General features: G+C 38.2%; 1 protein-coding gene across 7 annotated transcripts in view; it reads right to left on the minus strand.

Moving 5' to 3' along the window:
* Positions 1-5,330: 5,330 nt before the first annotated feature.
* Positions 5,331-27,616, minus strand: part of ZSWIM6 (zinc finger SWIM-type containing 6) — a 112,115-nt gene continuing 89,829 nt past the window's right edge. For all 7 annotated transcript variants that reach the window (XM_090132397.1, XM_031605447.2, XM_090132402.1 and 4 more), the window contains 7 exons: positions 26,991-27,137; positions 24,584-24,844; positions 20,806-20,941; positions 14,298-14,455; positions 13,611-13,774; positions 9,333-9,414; positions 5,331-7,935 (listed from right to left, as the gene is read on the minus strand). In XM_090132397.1, the coding sequence (XP_089988523.1) occupies positions 7,073-7,935; positions 9,333-9,414; positions 13,611-13,774; positions 14,298-14,455; positions 20,806-20,941; positions 24,584-24,844; positions 26,991-27,137 (1,811 nt within the window). In that variant the 3' untranslated portion in view covers positions 5,331-7,072. The remainder of the gene's footprint in view (positions 7,936-9,332; positions 9,415-13,610; positions 13,775-14,297; positions 14,456-20,805; positions 20,942-24,583; positions 24,845-26,990; positions 27,138-27,616) is intronic.

Genomic DNA, 27,616 nt, shown 5'->3' on the forward strand with positions numbered 1-27,616 from the left:
CTCAGATATTAGGAAGAACTTTTTTTTTTTTTTTTTTTTAACTGAGGGAGTGGTGAGGCACTGGCACAGCTGCCCAGAGAAGCTCAGGGCCAGGTTGGATAGGCCTTGGGCAGCCTGAGCTAGTGGAGAGCAGCCCTACCCATGGCAGGGGTTTGGAACTGTGTGATCTTTGCAGTCCTTTCCCATTCTATAAATCACAAGGTGTGTCACAGAGCTCAAGGAGAAAGCTGATGTTTAGCATTATACAAATAGGACCTTGCTGGGAGAGCCTTTCATGCAATTTTCCTTGTCGCAACCTTAGCCTCCTAAACTACTTTAGTTGTACTGGTAAGGGTTTGTTAACAATTGGCAAAAGCAAGGACAACATTTGCCCAAGACCACTCATTTTCAGAAAGGAGAGAGGGCTTCAGATGCTCCATTGGTAACTCATCTATGAGATGAATTGCAGTCTGACTCGTTTCCCCATAATGGAAAAAGTGATAAAAAAAAAAAAGCATTATAATTAGTCACTGTGCTGTTTAACGAGATTCAGGTCATCTGGAATTGAAGGCCACAAACCCCAAATGATTTTTTCTGCCCACTGACTGAGCAGAATTTGGCACTCCTTCTTTAACTACTGTTGTTCTTATAACTAACAGGCTTCACTAAATTCTGTGCCAAGATGAGCCTTGATGTAATTCCAGCAACTTCAGTGGATGAATATTTAGATCTGTCCTGAATCACTCCCACTCATTTTTTTCGACTTTCCAGAATAGTTTTATGAATAGTCATTTGCCTTTGAATCCTTGGACATCAAATCAAGACTTTCTGCAGTCAGATAAGTAATTCCAATGTCAGAATGATGAGCTGGGAGGGCAGACAGGGCTAGGTCTACATGGTAGCTGTGCTTATTGCCCTGGGTCTTAGCTCATCAAGCTCTTAAGAATCAGTGGTTCACCTTCCTCATTAACTGCTCCATGAGTACTTCCAATACAGCCTAAGCTCTTTCAGCTGAGCATTTTTCCAAATACAAAGGCCTTGAAATTACATCTACAAAAGGACTAAGATTAAGAAAATGAACTTCTAACAAGAGCAGTTGGTACAAAACACAGTAAGAGACTTTACTCACCAGCTGGCTCCTGGGCTGACAGGACATTTCATAATTTGGAGACAGACTGTTAGAATTGGATGTGACACCTCCACCTCTTCTGCTGCCTATCGATTCCAAAGAACACACAAGTGCCCACAATAATGGAACAGTAGGAGCATGGATTCTGTTACTGATGTATAAATTTTGGTTTCAAACTATGAGGCTTAACAGCAAGCAACAACAACAACAAAAAATGCTTAGAACCACTAAATATTTGAATTTGATGAACAAGGAAAGAATCTGTGAGAGCTCTTCACATTATGTAGATAAGATTTTGTTATGTTTTTTTTTTTAAAGGCAGTTCATGATCATAGAACTAATTATCTAGTCATAACCACTCTCTACAACTACAAAATGCACAAATCTGTTAGGGCTGGTTTCAGAAATAACTTGTGCTTTGTAGCCAAGACATGTTAATAGAAATCTTTGCTCCTGTGACCTTGCAGATGTCTGAAAATATAGCAGCTGATGTAATTTTCTTTTTAAGGCAGGTTTTTTTCCTCAGAGTGTACAGTGCTCTACTTTTACTACTTTTAGTGCCTTTAGGTCTAGGTACTACTTACTGTCAACATTCCAGAGCAGTGGCAGAGGCAATGCTCCTGCTCCTGTGGTATAGAGCTTACATTTCTACAGGGAGGCAAATCATCATTAAAGCCATTCCTTACACTTATCTTTATCTTATATTCAATAGGGTCTGCAATGCTGCAAAATATCTCTACTACTTGTTGCATTCTATTGAGGCAAAGGTTAAACTTAACACTTTGGAGTTTGTGTTCCTTCTTCTCTTAACCTTGTAAAAAGTATGCTTCCATAGGGACAAGCATTAAAAAGGATCACAAAAATATCTGTCTACAAACACATCATATTTTATCCTTAACGCAGAACTGCTGAGCAAGAAACCAACTGAGGGTATGGTATTTCACAATCCAGTAAAAGTACTAGTTATGCTGCCATTTTTGTAAGTTGCATCCTTCATTAAAAGATGAATCACTGGACTTTTTATTATTTTATTTTTGAAATAAAAAAAAATGGAAGGCTGTCTGACTTTTCAGTAAAAATCCATATTTTAGATAAAATTGAAAACGTCTCACTGAAATAAATTTACTTCTTATGTCAAGTCGCTCTATGGAACTACAAATCTAAATTGGCACAATTCAGAAGTAAAATTTTCCTCTTTGTATACAGCACCCCAGTTTTGATGCACTTGGTTACTTACACCTACTCTAATTGCTACTAGACTACTAGACAAATCTGAAAGAAAAGATGAGCTTGAACTAAATTGACATTAGAAACTAAATGCTTTAGAACACTAAAGCATTACTGAAAAGTCACTTTCAGAGACTTTTGAAAACTCGCAGCATAACGTTCAGGATGAATGTACAAAGAAAATGATAGAATATGGGTTTCTTGCAAAAACTTACTAATGCAAAGCACTCTATGCTTAAAAATACTAGGAAGCCAATTTTACTTTAAAAAAAAAAAAAAGATAAAAGAGAGACAGAGAAAACGAAAACAGAGAAAAGGGCCTACAGAATTTCATCTGTACTGCAAAAACTGCTGGTTGGTCATCCAAAGCACTGATTGAACATATTAGCAGAGTCATCATTTTGAAAGAGCTCCATCTGTTCTGCTAGACAACCACAGTGATCCACAGATTGTCTTCCAGTCACAACTCTAGATTCAGAATATTACCTACAATTTTTTTAAAAAAATCTAATAAGCTCGTAGTCATGTACATGCTATCCAGTTTTAGCTCTATTGCCATGGCATTAAAATCAAATTTTGAGATTTTGAGATTAAGACATGAAGTACTCGTGGGAAAGCTAAATTGTCTTGGACTGCAGTTGCACCTTAATATATAAAGTCTGAGTCTCCCACATATGTCTCTTCTCTTCTCTTTCCTGCAGAAAACTTTTAACATTTTTTCTCTGAAGGGAAAAAAACTGGATGTGGAAATAAACTGAGGGCTGAAATACTAAAAATCTAAATTAAAGTATTGTAGTTCGGTAAGAACAGTTTCTCCTGGCTTCTGTTCTGGCAAAATGAAGTCTATAGAAGAACTCTGAAAATGAAGGTACAAGCAAAAGTCATTTCAGGGGCCACAAGATGGAATCTCATAATTCAGAAATAACACCACATCTTTAAGAATTTCAATCAACTCACCAAGAGAGTGAAGATTCAGTGGCAGTCTGTGAAGAGAGAGAATTATGCTCAGTTTCCTTCACTACTAAACAGCAGTCCTGAATTAAAAAAAAGAAAAAAAAAAGAGAAAAGTTCTCATTTAAGTGAATATCAGAAAGTACTGTAGCATTTTAAGACAATGATAGACATAGCGTTCAGCAGCAGATCTCAAGGACATGGTACAAAGAGAAGCACTCTGGTATTTGACCAGGCTTCCTTGCGCTCCAAAATTAATTCCTAAACATAGAAATTACTTCAGAAATATTTGATCACAGTTTTCACCAACAGAGCCCTCAGATTTTTTTTTTCATGGAATATTTTTTTCTAGGCTCTTTATATCTCCACATTAGAAAAGCAGTATACAACTAATCTAGAAATAATGGCCAAGCCTCAGTCTCTTGAGGATTTTAAACATGGTGTGATTCTTACTGTGTAGTACTGCTAAGGACTACAAGAGATATGTCAGTCAAGACATCAAATAAACTTCCATCAGTTCTGATAGAAGAATAAGCCATTCTGCGCATCAAAAAAAAAAAGCAGGCTGCAATGACCAAGACTGCTTTTAATTCTAATCCTTGCGTTTTGCAATCTACATAGTCTATAATATCCATAACATTGGATTATTTTTACAAGGCAAAAGAAAATCAGGCCAACTCTATTAGATAATGTGATATCCCATTGTTCTACATTGTTTGTAACAACTGTGAGAAAATTCAAATATAGTATGCCACTACTAGAAAGGGAAAGAAGTTACAGAAGGTAAGACCAGAGGGCTGGAGCACCTCCCTGGGAAAGACAGGCTGAGGGGACTGGGTTTGTTCAGCCTGGAGAAAAGGAAACCTCATGGCAGCCTTCAGTATTTAAAAGGGGATTATAAACAGGAGGAGAATCAACTTTTTTACAAGGGTTGACAGTGACAGGACAAGGGGAGGAATGGTTTTAAGTTCAAGAAGGGAAGGGACTGCATGTCAGAGGGAAGTTTTTTACAGAGAGAGTGGTGAGGTGCTGGAACAGGCTGCCCACAGAGGTTGTGGATGCCCTGTCCATCCCTGGAGGTATTCAAGGCCAGGTTGGATGGGGACCTGGACAGCCTGGTCTAGTAAAGATCTGGAGGTTGGTGGCTCTGCCTGGGGCAGAGGGGTTGGAACTTGATAATCCTTGCTGTTCCTTCCAACCCAATCCTTTCTATGATTCTAAGGTACATAACATTAGAACTACCACCAGTTGAGCACAACTCAGGTATTTGGAAGACACCATAAAGACTAATTATACATGAGAATACGTACAAAGATTCAGACCTTTTCCTTCTTAATCTCCCAGTGACTCAGGTCTCACTGTCAAAATTCACAGGTACATTGGCTTCTGATAGTTGCTTGCCAGTTCTTTTTTTCAGTAGAAGATAACTGAAAATGAAAGGGAAGGTGTTCAGATTACATAGTCATGTATGACATCACACAGCATATCAAAGATAAGCTCCTAATCTATATTCAGTCATGCCATAACCTACTACTCACCAAGGTATGGAAAACATACGTAAACCCTATAGAACAAGTGCTCCCAAGAAGAGAAAACATTGGCTGTGAGTCCAGTGGAGTAAGCTGCACAGATCAGAATACACAGTATATTTAGAAAATTCGAAGAACAGCAAGAACTGTCCATGAGCTTACTGGCAGCACACCAACTCTCACACTCACCTAAGCAATTGACTGAGATGGAAGATATCACTCTACCATGGCAATACGTCAAGTCTTACTGTTTTGCAGTGTACACTACATGTATTCCTTCAACTGCAGGCAGCATTTGGTGCCTCCTGATGGACCAGGCCTTCTCCCATCTTTTGCACAGAACCTGGTGCACTACCAGAGTGCAGCCACACCTCTGCGGTTTTTTCAGGAACAAAATTATTTTCTGTTCTTTGTGGCCATATTAAGACTGTAATGCCTCAAAGCTGTAAGCTGGACAGTTAAGATACACAGAACATCTTTCAACTCCAGTAACAGACACCATAAAGGAGACAGAATCAACTTTCAAAAAACTAATTTTAATCAAAACAAAAAAATTGTTGATCATTAACAAGTTTATAAAACAGTGATTTAGTTACATAAATAAATTGATATCAGTGTATCAAATCTTAATTACTTTCAACTTCATGAGCATGTTTACATGGGTGATGAAGTACAACCTTTTTACCTATTATAATAAATAAAATGGAGAGCATGAAATAGTTTTTCTAAACAAAAATACCTACAAACATACCTCTAGCATGTTCTCTAATGAAGGGAACAAGAGACACTGGACAACTTTTGCACCAAAACATAAAAACTGCTTTAAAAAGCACAAGGATACAGAACCATCAGCTAAAGTAAAGACACTATACTGTAACCAAAGTTGGTATTTAATAATATAATGAACAGTTTGGTAGTTAGATCTCCAGTTTGGTTATTTTAAAGCATTAAGACAAGGCAAGATAGAAGGCTGCTTTTGTCTGAGTAATTCTAGAGAAAATAAAGTATATTAAAAAAACAAACTGAAAAGTAGAACAGTCATACCTACACAACTTTCTGTCCTGCACAAAGTCAAAATACCTATGCAGAATATATATATATAATATATATATATATGTTATTTGTGCACAAAGGTTAGCTTATTATTAGCTCACTGCAAAGGCGTAATGTATCATGTCAATCATTTTGGAAACGTTTTGAGTTTTGAGTCAAAAAGGATATTTCTTTTAAGTTTTCTAGGCTAGGAGGCACAGACCCCAACTCTGGCATACTGTATTCTTAATGCTAAGGCTTGCTGCTCTGGCTGTGTATTTTTTGTTGTCCCTCTTTACTATAGTGCCTGTTACAAGCATGTGTGTATGTGTGTATACATATATATGTATACACGGGTTGTATAAATATATATATATAAAATTTTCCCCATTAGTTATCAGTCCAACCATGCAATCCAAAAGGTGGCTCTGCATAGATGCCCAGCATATAGTTCACCACCTGAGCCAACCCTGAAGCAAGGCGCACTGTAGTCCTTCTGATAGGTTTTTTTTTTGTTTAAAACCAAGCTACTGCAGCTTCAAGTATTTTGCATTACATAGATTTTTTTTATAAATTAGTTAATGTTATATTTTTCAATATTCAGACATATACTATAATATATATACAGTACAATAAATGCTCTCATTCTTTTTTTTAATTTTTTTGATAAATCCCTGAGAATGTATGTTGACAGTCGCTAAGTTTCCACATGCACAAGCATTGTGTGCCATGCTTCTGGATGAACAGCACTGCAAAGCCACGTGGTCAGCCTTTGAACTATTACTATTTCTTTTTGTTGGTTTGTTTAAATATGCTGAAATGTAAGGATGAGTTACAAAGGAGTAAAGCTGAATCCATTCGAGGTACTTATCACAGGATGGAGGTGTTTGGTTTTTAAAGCCATTGCAATATACGTTTGTTTTTGAGGCTGTGAACGTATACAGAAAGAACAGGAGAGCAATGTGGGCTTTTGCCACTTGACAACATATACTCAGTGTAAACCAAACCTTTTTTAACCTCTCTCTCATACAAAACAGAAAAAAGGAAAAAAATTAAACACACAAACTTTCACAACATGACAGTTTAGTTTGAAAACTCAATATAACTATACACATATAATACCGGTGTGGCTCTGTTTCTTTAAGTTAAAAAGGATACAAAGGCAGGCTCAAGTAAAAACAAATCACCCCTTCCCTCCCCATTTTTCCCCGTTCACTCATTTTTGTCAACCAAACCGCTCGCGAACCAACATCATCAGTTTCTTTTTGCCTTTGTAAATTTGTTTTAGGTTGTCAATGAACTGTGTAAACTGGATGTGTCCATCATGAGCCATTAAGAAGGTTTCTCGAGCCTTGCTGAGGAACTCTATAAACTCACTATAGTGTCGAGGGCTGATGTGAGTGAGACGTGAATGAGTCGTATTAATGTAGGCTCCAATCGTGGCATCCAAGAGTTGCCTTAAAGGGGCTTTGTCCAGTGACATGAGCTTACCAGAGTTCCTCCTTCCATGAAGTCCTACCATGCCAGGAGTGGTCAAAGTACACCTACGCAAAATGTCTGACAGTACTGTTGCACATTTGACACTTTTGACAACCAGAGGTATTATAGCTGCTAGCTCATTTTTCCCAAGGGAGTGGCTGAGCGCACATGCCCACAGAACGTCATTAATGGCAGGGTGTGTGTCCTGATTGTAACTCAGGTTGAGATGTGTCATGGCCAAAGTGGCCAGCTTGTAGGCCCGCATAGGGTAGCCACGGTGCTCCATGTATCGTGCTATAGTAAAAAGCTGCGAGTAGTTCATGCCAGTTGTAGCAGCATCTAGAACGATTTGGTAAGCGGTCTCAAAAGCTATGTGATCCTTTTCACATAAGGTCAGTGCAGAGAGGGCACAGTTTTGAGGATCCTTCATGGCACACTGAAGAGCAAGCGTCCTAGCACTGCTGGCCAGCTTCTCCTGCTGATGGCAGTCCAGGTGCAGACGGACGATGGTGCTGTTGGACATCACGGTTGTAGCAACAATACTAGTGGCTTCGGTTGGAGTGAACAGTGTAAACCAGTTTTGCATGATGCTATCCAGTGCATAAACACCTGTAAAAGAAAGAAGAGATCAGCTGATAAAATCTAGCGATACAGATGGTTAGCAAGAGATTATGTTTTTAGCAGTCTATAAAGTTATCAAGGGGATATGCCTTGTCAAGAAAGCCCAGAAAAGGACAATAAAACAGAGGCTAATGTGCAAAATCTGCAGCAGTCACTGAAATGCAGAGAACAACATTAAACAATCTGTAAGATAAGCTTTAATCTCCTCGTGTAACAATTGATTATTGAGTTTTACTTATTATTGAAAACAATTTGGATAACAAGATTGGCTCATTTGGTCTCATCACATCACTCAAAAGCAACCCTCACACTGAACTATTTTAAAAGGCAATTTTAACTTCTTTTATCAATATGGACTTCAAACTCAAGTGCATGCAGAAAAGAACATGAAACCATGCTAATGGCTTACTTACTAGAACATACTAGTAATACTAGGCATGCCTTAAAAAAAGAAAAAAAGATCCAAGAATCCCAACCCACACCTGCTTCCAACAGGTTTTCAGATATAGCTTGAATCAAAATCAAACATACCTAAACACTAAGCTGCATATTAAGAAAATACTTGGAGCAATATTCACTACTTGTTATTATCTGAAATAGATATTTTATTTAGTACCACTTTATTCTTGGTGTGAATATGTTTGTTTGGCAGGGGGACGGTGGGGGAAACTCTGACTGATGGGTTCCGTAATTTAACTTTATAGCCACTAGAGTGCTTTATTTATGCTAGAGGCAGTTTACACACATTTGTGAGCCCACCTAAACCGCATCCAGAGGCCCTCATTTTCTCTGCAGGACTCTGATGCTTCCTGTGCATCCCTTCACACGTGAAAAAATGGAGCACAGCCAGAGTATACCGTAACTTCATTTCAATAAGCAGATTCCTTGCTTTACCAATATGATTAAGTCTCAAGAGTACTTTGCATGACAATATAGGTTCTTTATTGGATACGTCTATTAGAATATGTAAACTAATTTAAAGCTTTTACAACTGGCATTTTATTTGCCAATATGCAACTGCACAAAATAATATCCAGGCACTATGCATAATATACCCTCAGTAATAATTATCTCTGCAAAGAAATAGAAATGTTAAAACAAGAGCATTGCATCAAAATTTTGTTACACACCCCTCTATGCTGCAGAGCAAAAAGGTCACATTGCATTACTCAGATGTTATCTCTCCTGGCCTGTGCCTATTCTACCATGTGCTCAAGAAAACCACTCATTATTGCCGTAATTAAATACCTTACGTAAAAAGGAACTTTCTAGGTAACAGAACGGTGGAATCATTTGCAGCGCTTGGGAATTAACAAATAAGATCAAGTTATCTAAGATTAACTGATGAAAAGGCAGGAGATCTTGAACAGCATCTTTGCACATACCTACTTCTGTTGCACACGTTACCAGCCACCTCACCATTTCCCGCCGTCGCCAATTCAGTGTTGACAGCGTCATCCGCATCACCTATTAAAACAGAAAGAAATAATCCTAACTGTGAAACTGATACAAAAAAAAAACCCAACAGTTAGGTATTTAAGTTACTCAGATACACTGGGGTTCAAAATAGCAGAGCAGAGAGAGCAAGAAGCTGCTATGTCTTTCAGTTGACATGTCCAAAGATTTGAAAAATACTTCACAGCTATCTTAGAAGAGCATGCAGAGTGTAATTCCAACTGCAGGTCCTTCAAGTCTAAATGAAAGGCTCTGTTTTGTGAGGGAAAAACAAAAACAAAACAATGTCCAACTAATTATGAATGAGTGAAATTAAATTACATTGTCTCTTCTCCCTCTATGAATAGTAGCCTTCAAAGTGGAAACATGCTCACTTTTGTTGGACAAACTAACCCAATTTCACCCTACATGAGCATTTCTTTTCACTGACTTCAATAATATGGACAAGAATTTGAATTTAATGTCTGCTAATTCTACAATGATATACACAGACTTCTAGATATATTCAGATATTGTTAAACCTCTCATAGCAATAATTTCTATACCTGAACAGATATCCTGCAAGAAAAGCTCCATCATAAAACCACTGGAAACCCAGAGTTCTTAAAGCTTTGATTGCAGTGCCCCTGTTATATTCCACTGTCAGTTATTGCCTGTTATTTGCAAAACGTAGGCAAAAACGTTTTGTCAGTAAAAAAAAACACTGCACAGAAATTGCACAGAAAGCTTGCTTTGGCTAATCAGACATTCCACAGACACAGGTAAAGAATCCAAATAGTCTTCTCTTTTACTACCTCAGTCATCATCCTATAGCAATAGCTGTAGTAATGAAGTTAGGTCAATCATAAAGCTCTCAGCAATGAGCAATACCTATTACAATCATAAAATCCACTCATTAAACAGTTTGGAGTCAAGCAGTACTTGTAAGAGAGTTCTCCGCTCATGTGCCTTCCCAGTACTAAGGTGGCTTCAAAGCAGTATGTAGATCTCTGTCATACCAGCTATTCCTGCCACCTCCTTTTGTCCTAAACTGTAGAAAAGATAATTAAGAAGATGGAAAGTCTACTAAAGAACATGAATGAACTGTATGGTTGTGATTCCATGGTGATCTCCAAGCACTCCTACCTTGTGAGCTTGATGACTGGCTGTCACAGGATAAGAATTTTGTTGGCTTTATCAGCCTCAAACATTGACTAAGTTGTAATGTAAGTGCTAGAGCACAATAATATTTTGAAAGAAAGTTGATGTGTAAGAATCAACTCTATACAATTTCAAATGAAAACAAAGCTAACAAAGAGCATGGAAAAAGCCTTGGCTTGAAGTATGTCTGGAATGGAAACAGCATCTCCAAGTCAAAATTCTTTGGAGTTGTTCTAGTTTCAGCTGGGATGGAACTGTTTTCCTCAGCATGTCTGGTATGATTCTTTTTTTTATTTTCTTCTTCATCCCACTGGAAAGCAGTGGAGTGAGCAAACAACTGTGCAGTGCTGGCTCTCTTACAGGGTTAAACAACAGGAGTGCAACTATCTGTTCTCTCCATCAATAAGAAAGTCAAGATGACTTTCTTTACTGACGGACACATAATTGAAGGCTAACACTCCTCCATTATCAAAAACGAAATTTCAGCTTACCCCAACTACAGTGAACCCAAAAGAAAATATGTGTATGGACTGAATTCTGCTACTGATGCAAGATGGAAAAGGTTAAAAAAAAAACCAAACAACCAGACAACTTCATTTGAAATCTTCTCTGATTACATTCCTCTCTGTGGTGGTCTGTAAAAGGATCAGTCACAAGAGTCTTCAGCAAGCACAGTCAACATAATTACAACTCCATGCAGACAGTCCTAACTTGAGAGCAAAACACATCATCATATCTAGTCCCTTGACCTGGACAAGTTTGTCTTCGACTATTGTGGAATTGTGTTTTTTTCACCTGATTAAACTGATGGGCTGAGAACACGAAGAGAGGGTCCCTTTAAAGATGATTAAAAATAAAACAAAAACAAAAAAACAACAAGGATTTCAAATAAAGTATATACTGATGTCTTGATCAAAGAGGAGCTGAAACTAATTTAAAACATCATCTATGTTGCCAAAGAACTATTTCACTTCTGCTCAAAACACTTCTGAGACTCCTATCAATGAAAGGGCTTCTCAACAGGTAAATCTGAAAATAACAGGAAACCCCTCTGAATGTAGTAAATTGTCTGAAAGTCAAGGTCACTTCATTTGGTCCTAATGGATTTTTTTTTAGTTTCTTAATCCAGAGGAAATTCTTAATCCAGAAGAGCTCAGCTACTCATGAGAGATGCAAGAAATGGCCAACCATTAGCTTTCATAGCAATGTGAAAACTCTTTGTCATACACACTGGAAAAAGATTTATTTACAGGTGTTCATGGAAAGGATACTACTTGCCAAATATGCATCAAGCAATCATCTGCACTAATTCACTTAGCAATTCTGCCAGCATACTTGTCTGTACACATGCAATAATATTCTCACTGACATAGCATGATACGCAAGTGGAGGAACAGAAGGTGCTCTTTCACCTGCAGATCTTAGAACATCTGTCAGTAAGGTTCTGAAAGACAAAATACACTTGAGGTGTTCCGTGACCATTCTGCCATGCTTATGACCTCCTTCCACAACTAGTTAAAATGCTTTCCCTTTGCAGAACATACGCTACCATTGGAAACAGGGAGAAAAAACATAGTAGTCCATATGTTTCTCCCAAATCTAGAACAATGCAATAAGCTTTTCTGTCCTGGAGAACCCAGTGAAAGAGTTGTGAAATTGCTAGTGTCACCTTTGAAAAAGGTGACAGAAGAGTTTCTATACCAGTTTAGATTTCGTTTTATACCAAGTACTGGATTTAGGACTAACTGTAGAACCACAGAATATCCCAAGCTGGAAGGGACCACTGAAAAATCAAACCCTATGTCTAAGAGCTCGTACAAATGCTTCTTGAACTCTGATATGTTTGGTGTCATGTTCATAGCTCTGGGAAGCCTGTTCCAGTGCCTCACCACTCTCTCAGGGAAGAACTTTCTCACAAGACATACAAATTCATGATGCTTCTCTCATTAGATCTCACTGAAGACATTAGAAGGACACTATCAACCACACACAGGTATCTATAAACAATGACATCAGAAGTGCACTGCTACTAATAAATTATCCTTCAATGTCTGAAGTGACTCACGGGTCAAAGATCTTTCTTTCTCAAGCAAGCAAAAATTCAGAAACATACCTAAATGTGAAAAAAGAAACAGTTTTCCACAGCAACTATATGTAATAGAATAAGAAAGGCTAATGAAGCGTACAGAATCTTAGCTCTCTGATTAAAAATTTTTACTTCTAGAAGTCTAAAATAAGCAAGTAGTATCTTTCTTTGTTATGAGAAGCAAGTGGGATACAATATCCTCTCCCCAGAATTCTCTGCAATTTTGTTTACTGAAGCAAAGTAATAAATGGTTTCCTGATCTTTGCATGGCTTTTTTTTTGTTTGTTTGTTTGTTTGTAAGAACTCCCTGAAGAGGAATGAAGAGACTTATTTCTGTTGAATTGTGTAATCTCCATGACCCATCAATGTATGGCAATATTTCTCCAGAGACTTAAAAACCTAGCTATTTCTTTTTAGCTTGATAAGTCTCCTAACAGCCTTAAAACTGACCTGAGGCTGCTGCACACCTCAACTGCATCTGATGCAGATGATCATCTCAAAGTATGCGGAGTGCAGTATTTGATGAAGAAAGTGTGAGAGCTGCTGTTAGCGCCATCTGTTTTAGAAACAGGACATTATGATTGCCATTGGTTTTCCCTATTAATTCAGCAGGCAACCACCAAACCTTGTTTAGGAAAATGAGGAAGGGAAGAATGGGAGGAATAGTAAGAAGCTCCTCAAGACCATGCAAAATAGCTAGCACACTGCTCACCAGCAGAATAATCTTTATCTCTGACCCATGAACAGAATAATGCCCTGCAGCCAGCCACTTCCAGTTCTTTCCACTCAAATAGAACAGAGGGGCTGAGCAGACCCTTGTTCCAATGTGAAGTTTACCAGTCAACTTCATATCAACAGGCAGTATCTAAAAATTCTAGACAGAGCTCAAGCCAATATGGTCCTCACAGACTTAAAGATCTGAACCCACCAACAGAGTCTAATTGCTGTATTCTGCTGTCTTAATAATGAACAAGGGAAATACCTGAAGGCCCAACTCCAGAGAAACTTTTAGAAGAGTGATGTCAGGCAAGCTGTCCATGAGTGTAGCTATTTTAAATGCATCCTGCGCAAGTTTGAAGATGTGTGATGAAGAGTGGATGTTTTTCTGTATGGATTCTAACACTGTTTCCAGCCTCCGAACATCACCTGCAAGATGTAAACAGAATCAACAAAACAGAACAAGCTCCCAAGACATCCAGAGATGCATTATAATTAAGCCTGCCTTGCTGCAGCAATAGTATAATGATTCGGTTGTATGCATTTTGTTGTTATAAACCTTCCATAATTAAATCGCATATCAATAAAAGATATAAGAGAGCACAAATTCCTTTTGTGTCTGACGATGTTAGTGTAGTACATGCCAAAAAGTCAAGCCGATGTGCAAATTTTAGAAGTGACTTGTCCACTGCTGGGTCTCACAGTCATGCATCAGAAGAACAAAAAGCTGTCTTCTCAGCCTCAAATCAAGTCTGTCTGGCTATCCTCCAGATAGCTTAACTACTTTACTAGAAGATTTAGTGAATATTTAAGTCAGTTTAACTTGTTGTTCCCATTTCAAGCTCCTGTCAGACTGCCATTTGGATTCCTAATTGCAGGATTTAAAATCTGTTTACTCCATATAATATTAAAAGCATACATTTAGCTGAGTATGTAACTGACAGCACTGTACCTTTGGCTGCTGTTAACATGGTTGATGCCAGCTCACACTGCTGGGATTCAATGTGACTTAGAGTGAACCAGCGGGGATACCGGTTTGGAACAACTGATGCAATGTGGTGTGGGCGGGACATGTCTCCAGAAGGAGCTGTAGATTCCAATACTAGCAACCTGAAATAAGGAAGAAATCCTCTTTCATTAAATCATTATTACATTAGGTTACTCATGAGCAGAACTAAAGCTTCAAGAACACTTGACCTTGTTTATAAAATGTGCCCTTTTGAGTATAAAAAGATACTGGAAAAATCAGTTCTTTTTTTGAGGAAACTGAAAACTTGGGGAATCTATTTGCTAAATTTGCTTATATCAGCAGTGATCTGTACAAATGCACAGGACAATTAAGCCATCTATTAAGCAAGGCAGTTGAGATCTCCTGCATCATCCTTAGAGCTGAAACGTTTTTCCTTGCCTTTTTTCAGCCTCTGAACCACAGATCCCAGGATGGAAAATGCTTCTTCATCATACTGAAACATGTAAATGCTTTCCAATATTAATGCATGCACAACTTCAACTTCCTTTATATGCAAATGATTAGCAAAGTAAGGAAGATGGTTATTCAGGAAGTCATTTGGATTTTGATCTTAAAAATCAGACATACCAAAAGGGAAATTTCACTATTTAACTACTACCTACTTCTTAAGGTCCTTAAACTATAGTTTCCCAACATTGCATAGTATACAATAATCTGAAGTTAGAATCCCAAACAGCAGTGACATAGGAAGTTACTTTTAAAGATACTTTTCAGACTGTTTTCTAATCCTCAAGCAAGAATTTGAGGTCTTATTGACTAAGAAGTATTTACACTTAGAAAATTCAAATTATTGTGCTTGTTCTTGACTACTATAGTAGAAGTGATGGCCAATAACTAAGACTCAACTGACAGCCCTTCTTCCACCCAGAACTGATACACCATATACAACATAAATGCCAAAAGAAGTAAAGTGGTTGAATGAAAATGTCTTTATTCAACAATTAAGCATGGTTTCGGGACATGAAGGGTTAATGAGACATCAAATGTCAGTAATGAATAATATCCAGAAACAAAAGCTTTCCAAATGTTAGTTTCTTCACTGGATTAAAGTTTGGATTTTCTGGCACTCACAACACCCTAGCAAGTTACTGTTCAAAAAATCTGAAGACTTACGTGTTAGCGTGCTCCTATACTGAAGGCTTTCTCATTATTTACTCGTGTACCAACTGCTTCTTGTCTAAAAGCCATCTCTTCATTGTTACCCAACAAAGAAAGCAGGAATGTGTTTTTGTGTGCTTTCACATGATTTGAACCTCAAGTGCAGTGTAACACAGCCAATTCCATGAAATTCTGAACTAGTTCATAACAACTAGCAGACACCTCTATTTTCCAACATCCCTTCTGTGAAGTATTTTACAGAGAAAATGCCCTTGTTGAGTAAGATGCAGAATATAAATAGTTATGTGATCCTACTCAAGCATATACAACAGTTCATATGGACAAGGCCACACTAAGTCTGAACTAACTACCTTAAATATACTAGTGCAAGTGAACCACAGATGGGTTTGACTTCTATAGAGTTTTCTGAAGGCCATTTTGACTCTGCCAGATGGGCCAGCTAACATGACCAGCACCTAATTGACTTCTACGGGATCTGTAGGTTAAGGTATATTTGGGACAACCAGGGCATGAGGCCCAGCATGGGTTCATGGAAGGCAAGGTCCCGCTTGACCAACCTGATTTCCTTTTATGATTGCCTGGTGGATGTGGTAAAGGTTGCTGATGTAGTCTTCAACAAAGCCTCTGACAGTGTCTCCTTCAGTATTCTCCTGGAGAAACTGGCAGCCCATGGCCTGAAGAAGTATACTGTTTGCTAGGCAAAAAACTGGCTGGATGGCTGGGCCCAGAGAGTGGTAGAGAACTGAGTTAAATCTAGCTGGTGACTGGTCACAAGTGGCATTCCCCAGAGGTCAGTACTGAGACCAGCCCTGTTTGATATCTTTTGATGACGTAAATAATAGCACTGAGTATATCGTCAGTACGTCTGCAGATGACACCAAGTTGGGAGGAAGCATTCATCCACCTGGGGCCAGTAAGGCCCTTCAGTGGGATCTGGGCAGGCTGGATAGCTGGGCTGAGGCCAGTGGGAAATTCAGCAAGAGCTGGGTCCTGCACACAGGCCACAACAACCCCAGGCAACGCCACAGGCTTGGGATAGAGGGGCTGGAAGACTGTGTGGAAGAAATGGACCTGGGGGTGTTTGTTGATGCTCAGATGAACATGAGCCAGCAGTGTGCCCAGGTGGCCAAGAGAGCCAAAGGCATGCTGACTTGTTTCAGAAGTAGCGCTGTCAGCAGGAGCAGGGAAGTGACCATCTGTCTGTACTCAGCCCTGGTGAGTACTGTGTTCAGTTTGGGGCCCCTCTCTACAAGAAAGCCATTGAAGCTCTCGGGCATGCACACAGAAGGGCAACGAAGCCGCGAGGGTTCTGGAGCACAGGCCTTGTGAGGAGTGAGAGGCTGAGGGAATGTGGGCTGTTTAGTCTGGTGGAGACTTATGGGAGAACTTATCACACTCTACAGAAAACTGAAAGGAGGTTATGGCAAGGTGAGAGTCGGACTCTTCTCCCACATAACTAGTGACAGAACTAGAGGGAGTGGCCTCAAGTTGCACCAGGGGAGGTTCAGGTAGGATATCAGGAATAAGTTCTCTGAAACAGTAGTTAGACACTGGAATGGGTTGCCCAGGGAGGTGGTTGAGTCACCATCCCTGGAAACATTCAAGAAGCATGTACATGTTATACGAAGGGAGATGGTTTAGCAGGGAAATACTGGTGGTAGGTGGATGGTTGAACTGGATGATCTTTTTCAACCTTGGTGATTCTATGATTCACAGTAAGAATGGAGACCTTAAGATAGTTTTAGGACATCTGCGAGGTTTTAACAGTTTTCTGTTCCTGAAGCAACTGAATTTTTAAGAATTCTTTATAAAAGCTCATTGTAAATATATGTTAGGGTATTTAGCAGGTACACGGAAATACCACACACCACATAAATACCCATCGGGAGGTTATTCTACAGTTTTCAGATACATGTATATGCACACTAAAATTAAAAAAAAAAAACATGAATTAAACAACTGCCCATTTGATTTGTATCAAGGGTCAAATCTCTGTCCTCATACTGTTGATATACCTTTTTGCAAAGCTTTATAAATAATGTATGTAAATTCCTCTGCTGATTTTTTTCCAAGCACAAAATGAGGAGGAAAAAAGACACACTAAATAATTTCAATAAACAGGAAAAATCTCAACTACTGAATGCAAAAGTAGCAACAAATAGAGTATGAAAGGAAGAAGCTGTTTTGGGGAAATCTTTTGTCACTTCAAATTTCACTGCCAGCTTCTGTGTTCCACTGCTGTGAAAAGGAAATGCTGCTGTGAATTGCTGGCTTTCATGCAATTTTGGCAAGACTAAGGAACATCAAAACAAGCAATAGCTACAACAGATTTAGCATTCTTAACTTTTTTTCTTTCAAACATCAATTATTTATTTGGGTCTTAGCAAAACTATCTTGTGACTAAACATCACCTAGGTCCCAAAACCTGGGTGAAATTCAGACTTAACAAGAGATAAGCTGAGCTACGTCAAACATTCAGATTCCCTGTGAGCAGTCAACTAGGTCACATATATCCACATTTCTCTAAAGCTCCACTCCATATGTTCTGATGCTGCGAGAAGATAAATGTAGACAATAGTGACCATCAAGAATAGCACATCCTGTGTTTGCAAACCTGAGGTAAATGAAAGCCACAATCTCAGTTTCTAATGATTTTTGTATTGTGTACTCCCCACGCTGAAAGAGGATCAAAAAATGAAACATGAAGAGATGATTTTGAAGACACAGAGACAAAACAGAGCTACCATCATCAATAGCTCTACAAATTCACGTAGATTTGTGTGTAGGTTGACTCTAAATACTTTTATGTGTGGAAATCAAATAGCTATAGCTTTGTGAAGTTAACTTCTTTGAAAATATTGAGGCAAAAAAAGAGCTCCACTTCTAAAAGCATGAGGAACTACAGAAATTTCTAGGCAGCACCTTTACCAATTTCCAGGTGAAATTTTTATCTGTGACACTTCCATTTCCTCACTGCCATGGAGGAAAAGATGCTCAAATCTCTTTCTTCTGATCCATTCTACCTCACAATCATGAGGCAAGTATTCAGTCTACTTGTTTGTTTTCTTCTCCACGGGAAGGCAACAGTAAGTCAGCTTTTTTTTTTTTTTAATAAGGAGTTCTTTGTACTATGAACTACCACTTTCGTGCGAATTGAAAGAGTAAATAATCTTCTTAAAGAAGATTTTTCAGAAGTTTTGACAAGTGCTTAAGAATGCAGAAAGTTCAAACAGAAAGTGTCTGCATCTGCCATTATCACAGTTCAAAATAGGAGTCCATATTTCTAAAAAGTGCCACATGTCAAAACGCAGAAAGACTGACTTTTGTTTAAGGATGAATTCTCATCTGTCTTATAAAGCAATGCCAAATGGACTAGGGAGAACTGACCTAATTATACCAATGCCTCATGTAATTTTACTAGATAGAAGCAAACAGGCAGCTCATTCTGATACTGGTTTGTTTGCTTGTTTGTTTTGTTGGGTTTTTTTGTTTGTTTGTTTGGGGACAAATAACTTCAGCTGAGATGGCAGGAAAGTGGCTGGATTGGCTAACAATTTCATGATCTAGGATCCTTCAGCACTTTGCTTGTTTCTTTTGTTGAGAATTTCCAGAGAAGTTTCCAGGAATGACGTGTCCTTCTTCAAGAGGAATGGTGTGGACATCCACTGAAGTGTACAATGCACTACACAAAGCTGCTGATATCTTTTCCAGCCTTTCAAGTTTAGCTTAAGGAGGAAAACTCCACTCAAACGACCTCTGAGAAACACTTTAACGTACTGACTGGAAATCAGTATAAAGACAAAAGTCCACTTTACAAAAATTGACTCTTTTTCTTTTTACTGTGCCTACTGTACTATCTTGACGATCTGCTATGACCAGTGTTATTCATACATTTAAGACAGAAAAGAGGTGTACCTAGCTGACAGCTTTCTGATCATGTTTGAATGTTCTCAATAGTTCGTTAACGATGCATTGTCTCGTCAGTACAGTTCCTAAATTTCTAATTACAAGCAGCAAATATGCAAGGCCATTTTGTATTTCTGAGACTCCTCCTCTAATACCCGTTGCCTAAAGATATGCCTAAAGACAAAAACAAATGAAAAACAACAAACCAAGGCTAAACAAACTTTTGGTCTAATCTGAAACAATCATAGAATCTGCAAGATTGGAAAAGACCTACAAGATCATCCAGTCCAACTGTCTGCCTATCACCAATAGTTCTTGATAAACCATGTCCCTGAACACAACAATAGCTGTCCTGTTTAGTTCTTTGACCACACAGTTGTTTTCTCCTTGTTTAGCATTCTGCAGAAACTCCAGAAAAAATAAACATATCCAAACCACCAACACAATCTGCCTGATGAAGACAAACATTATTAATGCGGATAGCACATCTTACAATCACTGCGCAATCATTCTTGATAATAGTGACCATGAACACCAACACACGTTTAAACAGAGACTTGATTGCTCCTAGCAGTCACAGAATTGCCACAACCGGCAATCATCATTTAATACAAGTTATTGACAGCAACCAGGCAATCCAGATGGGACCAGCTTCTTCCCTGCAGTGTAGGAGTACAACAGATTTATTACTGATCATTTAGACCCTTGAAATTTCCTTCAGAAGGCCCTTGTTAGCCACTGTTAGCAATCTGGCCTGCCCTGAGATCAAGTCAACACACACTGAGAGCTTCCTGAGAAATATCTTTCTCCCCATTACTGAAGACAAATGGAATACAAGTCACATATTTTGCTGTCATATAACATATACTCCATTTAAATCCCAGTATTCACCCAGAAGTGTGTGCAAGACCAACTAGTTATGAAACAAGTACTGTATCAGACAACACCATCTAGTTTAAAATCTACCATCGACAGCTTATTAATAAAGATTATAAAGTGGAACTAACAGTCCTACAGAACTAAGGCTAGAGGCTAAGCAAGAGATGATACTGAAACTGCTGGTTAGATGCCTCTTCCTGCACACCACTACCACCACATACAAACAGCTGGATGGGAATGCACATGCTAACACTGCCACTGTTGAACACAAAACCACACATCCTAACAGGGATGCTAGAATGAAATAGTTACAACAGAATGCTGTTTTACAGTTGGAGGTAAACACTAATTGTACATTTATAAATTGTTATGCCATATTTAATACAGACATCACTTGGTTTGAAAGATGACAGAACCAAAGTAATTTTTCCTTAAAGGGAGTAATGCTGAGGTCTTGCTTACCAAGCTTTCCCCTCTTTTCCCAACTGCTACTTGTGGTCTTTCTAGGTGACTTGTGAATACATACCGCATGGCCCTCAGTGCAGTTTTGTATGCCAATTCAGCATCATGAGGTAGGAGAGAGGTGAAGAGATACTTGGCAAATGTGTGCATTGGAACGCTCTCTCGATGAATGACTTCCCCTAATCCACTATACGGTCCAGCTGCAGAAAAGAGAAAAAAATGTCTATCTTTACAGACTGTTAAAAACCAACCTTTAAAAACACTCACTAGAATTGGTATCCAGTGTTTGCTGTGCTAAAGGTAAAACTGCACTGATTATTTTTTATTACTCATATCATACATGTATCACATATATATGAGGACTGCTCTGAAAGTATAGTGCCTCCTGCTTTATGACATTAGCTCATTTCAGAGGCAGATGTTGGTGAGGCAGTAGAGGTTAAACCTTCTCACCAATATCCCATGACATGTTGTTGCCATATGACAAATGGTAGCGAGCGGCAGTCTGACAAATGGCATCTGACGTAGAAGTGCATATTAAGCAAAGGTCTATCACTGAATTCCTCCATGAAGAGAAAACAGCACTCATTACAATTTATCAGTGGTTGCTGAACTTTTACGGAGGCTGAATAGAGGATGTGAGCACAACAAGGCAGTGTGTTTCAGCAGAGGGTCACAGTGACAGTGGTTCACCTCCAGTGCAGATTTTTACAAGTGTGGCAAGCAGGCTCTTGCTGATCACTGGCAAAAATGCACAGCTAATGGTCGTGATCATGTTGAAAAGTTGTTTTGTAGCTGAGAATTTTCTCTATCAAGTAGTGGTATTGTGCTCTTTGTATCTGATGTAGTTTCTATGTAAATGAACAGGAGGCAATATTTTCAGGGTGACCTAGGTACAATATATTACAAACCTATTACATACCATGTATTCTTTGAGACAATGAGACAGACTGCAAATTGCACAGTACTGGGCATGTTACAGCCCACACACAGATGACAGTCCTAGAACATCATAGGACTCATTTAACAAGTTTACGGTATGCAAAAGCTGAATGTGTTAGTCTCAGCTTTGCCTCCACATCCTTAGATTGTGCACATGAATCCCTACACATCCACTAGCAGCGTGTGATGTCTTTCTCAAAGATCCATCAAAAAAAAGTGTATGTTCAGTGAAGAGGTGCACATCTTCAGTTGAAGTTACATGACCAATCACTACAACAGCACCTGGTCCCTATTAATCTCACTTGACATAAGGCTTATAAATTACCCTTTCGTCTAGATTTTGTCTCCAGAGAAGACAAGGTCCGATCTTGCGACAAAATCTTGTTTTGCTAGTCTGTTATAGCCACGTGATCTCAAAAATTACATTTGCTATGAGAAAACTACTCCCACTGCTGTGACAATAGATTTTGCACATACCCAGTGCAGTATTTCGTAAGAACAGCAAAAATTTAAATGTGTTATTTCTTTGATGCATTCTGAAGGTTAACAGTGACTACAAATACCATTTTTACATTTTTCCTGCAATCACATGAAGCTGCTATTCCTGTTAAGATGAACACTATGTCAAGCAGTTTTTGGCTTCAGCAGCTAGTGTAATATGTTGCAAGATATAGAATAAAAATTTTACATTAACTACTATTGGACAATTACAACACAGATAGCAACTAACAGTCCTAGAAATTACTGAGAGAGAAGAGGATTTTACTTCCTCCTATACTACAGATTTCAGTACACCACACTTAGATGGACAAGGACTGGATGAGCACAATTCACTGCAGAAGCACACACATCATTTAAATTTCCAGCAGCAGTTTAAAATGGCTGGCCCTACAGATGAGGATGTACTTGCACAATTTAAGCAGACACTTCTGCAGAAGAGGATGAATGCCATGAAGCAAAGAACCTGAACAAGCATATCTGTTCCAATGTTTTTCTGACTCTTTTACACAACACAAAGGTAAAAATATCATGTGAAGTGAAAAAGAATCTGAACTCTGTAGCTGGGCATTTCTTAAGATTGAAGCCAATTACAAAGGAAATATCAATGAAGATTTAGTAGTGACACAGTGTCTTGTATAATCATTTAAATGAAGGTGAAATCCATTAAAAACTGTCTAGTACAGCTTCAATGAAAGGACCTGTTTCATATCTTTGCCAATTGGTAGTTCAGTCAGAAACTCAGGACCTGAGGAACACGTGATGACAAAACATTTATTTGAAAATATATTCTACCATTAACTTAGTCGTCAAGCAAAAAATTAAAACAGTTCTTGTAACCAGTTTTAACATTCTATCTTCCAGTGCATTCAAACATTAGCTGCACACAGCATGCATTAATTGGCACTAACAGCACAGAAATCAGCTTAATATTGAATTAAGCTTTCTTTATTATATCTACAACACTTCAACTATAAAAACACAACTGATGATTAAGATCTTCTATGACTGTACAGTAGTTTCTCCATGTGAGCTGGTAGTTTCTGTCTAACCTGGTGTAAACTGAACACAACGCAAAGAAAGTTACATTCTCAGCAAACAGCAATGCAAGACCCTCTGCCCACTGCTCATCACAATTTCCTAGGTAGCTATTTTAGCAGATTTTTTGCTATGGTCAGTTGTTGACTGCTCCAAGGAAACAAAACATCAGTGATCAATGCAGTAAACAGTGAAGCACTCAAGAGAAACCCTGCCTTTTCTTCATGAAGCATCCTTAACAATTAAGAGATGCAGCAAATTGATTTTATAATCCATAAGATCTCTGCCCAGTGGTTGCTAATAGCTGGATCCAGCGAGAAGCTGTTCTTGTCCAAAGGCCATAAAGCAGCAGCAGAGCATATCATAATGGAAACTCTCCCTATGGTGCAGCTTCTCTGCAATGTCAAATGGTAACAAAATCTTCAAGGACCTGGTCATAATGCATCTCTTCCATTAAATGAAACATTTTTTTCGAAAAATGTCTCACAAAGAAAGCAAAAACCTGACTGCTATATAAGTCTTTACAACTCAGCTACAGGAATATTGCACTCCTCGCCATGCCTCAAACAGGTATTCAAAACTTGGACCATGCCTTCACCTAATGAGTTCCTTTACAGTTTTCTCTCTCATTTAAAAAAAAAAAAAGCTAGGCTATTTTCTGAATATGATGCTAAAATGATGTCTGTTAATCCTTTTTAAAAGTTAAAGCAAAGGCATGAGCTCTTTTCCCACAGATTTTATGGCAGTCCACCGCAATGACTCCCAAACAGAAAATCACCTTGATTGCAGTTTAGTCACAAGATCAGTCTTTAAGCCTCAATATCTGATCATGTATTTTAATTTTCAGAGATGATTCAGACTTCAGAGGGAACTAATTTTCTTAGATACTAAATAAAATGTTATACTGCTATCCCAACAATTTTAAATAAATTTTCTAAGCTCTTTACCCGGGGGAAAAAAAAATCTTCTTGCATTTACAAAGCTGACAGCTCTTTTCCAGGAAACAAGTGATGTTTAGAATTCTGTTACCTGGGAGCTGCTGATAATTGATTTCTGTAACATCTAATTGGAAGCCTGGGCTGTATAATTAGGCTACTGAGATTATGACACACAACAAATAAATCTTAAGAACAAAATACAATAAAAATTGAAATGAAAGGCTCACATGTCAGTAAATGTCTTCTATCTACAGTTATTGTATTACTTGGCGTATGTTTCATTTTTGTAAGAGACTGTAAACAAAATTTTGCTGGAGTTCTACATGAAAAAAACATCTTAGGTAGGTAAGACCAGTTTCCACAGAAATATGGGCTTCTGTAAGTGAAGACAGTTTAAAGAAGCAGTTAGCATCTATATTGAGCTACCTTCTAATAGGAAGACTGCTTGCTTTCGAAAAATCTTCACCAGAGTATCATCCAATTCAATTTCCTGTAGCTTAGAAATAAGCTGCTCCTCGTTTCGACAAACCTTCTCTTGTGCATACAAGCCATCTGGCATTATTCGTTGCTGTCCCAGCCCTATCAGTGCTACTTCCACAGCCAGTGTTAAATATGATTCCCCTTCTTCTAAGACCTTGTGTGCAGGCAGGTGCTGGTACTCCAGAGATTTGCATTGCCCCATGTTCTCTGTAAACGGTAACACAAAGAACAACACATCAGTAAACCACTCTAATCCATAATCTGCTTATAATGTCACATTTACAAATGCTACCTCTGTCAGTATTCAGTTGTCTAAAATGATTTAAATTACTGGCTTTATCTCAAGATCCAATGTAAACTACTTGATGCAGGGAGAAATAAACCAATTAGAATTTAAAAAATAATCACACAAGTAAAAAAGCAAAGATTTGTCTTTAACTCGCACAATTTAGACGAAAGCAGTTTTTCCTCTAGCTTTGCATTAACAAGACCAAAACTAGATGATTCATCTTGATTTTTTGTTTTTTTCCCCCTCACTAATTTCTGTATCTCCTTAAAGCCTCAGTGTTGTATCAGCGGGCAGGGAACACATTTATATCTCTGCATATATTTCAGATGAAATAATTAAGACTCTGCAAATACAGTAGACCAAACAGCTCCATAACTTCTTAAGCATTTACTGCTAGAGTTCTTCTGGAATTTTTATTATATGTGACAGCTATATTTATGATAAACCTGTATAGTCTCTGAACTTTACTGAAATTGTTCTTACTTTCAGTACAGTACTTGTAAATTCCATAGAGACCAAACGATAAATGGCTCTAAGAAGTACTACCAATTCATTTGGCACTTCACAGATGACAAAACACTATTCCAGCCTCTAGCAGTTAAAAGACTAATTGGGGAAGAAAAACCTATGATGACAGATGTTGGGAGATAGGCAACTACAGCATATGAGAATCCAGAACGCATATGTGTTGTGTAAGGGAAGTTACTTTTCAACATACAATTTCTATTTCTTAAGTCATGGGTTTTTTTTTTGGTTTGCTTTGGGTTGCTTTTTTTCTTGTTGTTGCATTTTTTTTTTTTAATTGCAAAGAATTTGGTTTCTATTTTCTTTTAATTAAAAGTTCTTCCAGAAGAGGTGGATATGGGATTTTAAGTTTACTGAAAAAAATCTCACTGAATGAGTTTTGAGGCAAAGCTCCAAGTGACTGGGGATATGCATATGTTAGTTACAAGAGTTATAAGAGAAGGATGATTCCAACTTCTATCCATACAGAAACTACTGCAGAGGTGGAAATAGACTGAGAATGAGGAACGCATCTTATAAATGCCTGCAAAGCAAATATCGAACTTGAAACAGGCATACACATCCTGATCAAAAGCATGCATGAATTCTGAAACACCTTCCAGTTCATATTTTTTGTAGACCACTGTAATTGTTTTGCCATCTATTTGAAGAATTATGTGCATATATAGCTAAGAAATCCAATAACACCCTGTGCTGCATTAGGAGAGTGCTGCCAGCAGCCAGACTCAGCAGGTCAAGGGAGTTGTTTCTTCCCCTCTACTCAGTGCTGGTGAGAGGCATATAGAGTGTTGCATCCTGTCCTGAACTCCACAGTATTTATGGTCATACTGGAGCAAATCCATTGAGAGGCCACAAAGGCAATCAAGGGCCTAGAGCTTCTCTCATATGAAGAAAGACTGAGACAGCTGGGACTGTTCAGCCTGAAAAAGGCTCAGGAGGATCTCGTGTAAAAATATCCAATAGTAGAACATATAGATGACAGTCAGATTCTTCTCAGTGAGACATCATGACTGGACAAGAGGCAGGGAGCATAAAATTAAACACAAGGTTCTATTTGAGCATAACACTTTTTTTTTTTAAATGGGTGTTTACTGGAAGAGATTGCCCAAAGAAGCAGTAAAGCCTTCACTGTTGGAGTGCCTCAAAATCCAATTGGATAGAGTTCTGAGCAACCTGCTGTAGCTCACCATCTCTAAGCAGACCTGCTTTCCATTCTCAACAATTCTGCAATTTTGTGATCTTCTGCATTATCTCAAAAAAACCCCAGAGGAACGTATGTGGGGATGCTGCTGCTGTAAGAACTCATTTACTTTTACTTTACACATGAAATATAAAATTTTAAAGTATGAGCAACGGATAATTTGGAAATGTTTTTATATAGCTTAGACTAAAATTCTACTTTCAGTATTTTCTCTTCTACACATTTTCTTAGAGAAGGTAAATATGAGTTCTTACACTATATTAATTCAGAAAGAAAGGTAGAAAAATGCATCTGGTACTGAAAACACACGGAAGATAGCTTCCTTTGCATAGCCTTACCCATGAAATCTGAGAATCCATGGAAGCTTTCATCATCCACCCTGCAGGCTTCCATCAGGCTACTGAAGAGAGTGCCAACTGGATCCAAAGGATGCCCCACCCAGCCTTCCAGATTTGTTATTGAGGTTACTCCTTTGTGGAGAAGTTCTATGTTAGAAAAAAGTATGGGAGAAAGGAGGGAAACAGAGCACGTTAGCTGTATAAAACAATTATAGAAGTAAAATTGATTAAAATGTTTTCAGTACGAAGTATAAATAGTAGTTGCTGTTAAGAAAGGGGAAACAGTATCTTCCCAGGCAAATTATCTGCCCTTCATGCATATGTTTTAGGGGAAAAAAAGAAAAAGAACAAAGGCCAAACACCCTATGAGTACTAACAAAGCACATTATGGGTCAAGAATTTCAACTGCAGCACTTTCTGAAATTATACTCAATAGCAGGAAGTCTTCTAAAAACATCTGCTGATAATTACATCAAAGACATCATCTTTTTTTTTTTTTTGTAAAATATCTACATCTGCTTCCTGGTTCAAAAGATGTAGTACCATTTTTCACATCTTAAGTGAACACAATGGTGCTGAAACAAATGAGAACACTTTAAAATATGCTCCATTTTCATAAAAAAAAA

This window comes from Phasianus colchicus, chromosome Z, assembly GCF_987193195.1.
Source record: "Phasianus colchicus chromosome Z, bPhaCol1.hap1.1, whole genome shotgun sequence".
In the NCBI taxonomy this organism is placed as follows: Eukaryota; Metazoa; Chordata; class Aves; order Galliformes; family Phasianidae; genus Phasianus; species Phasianus colchicus.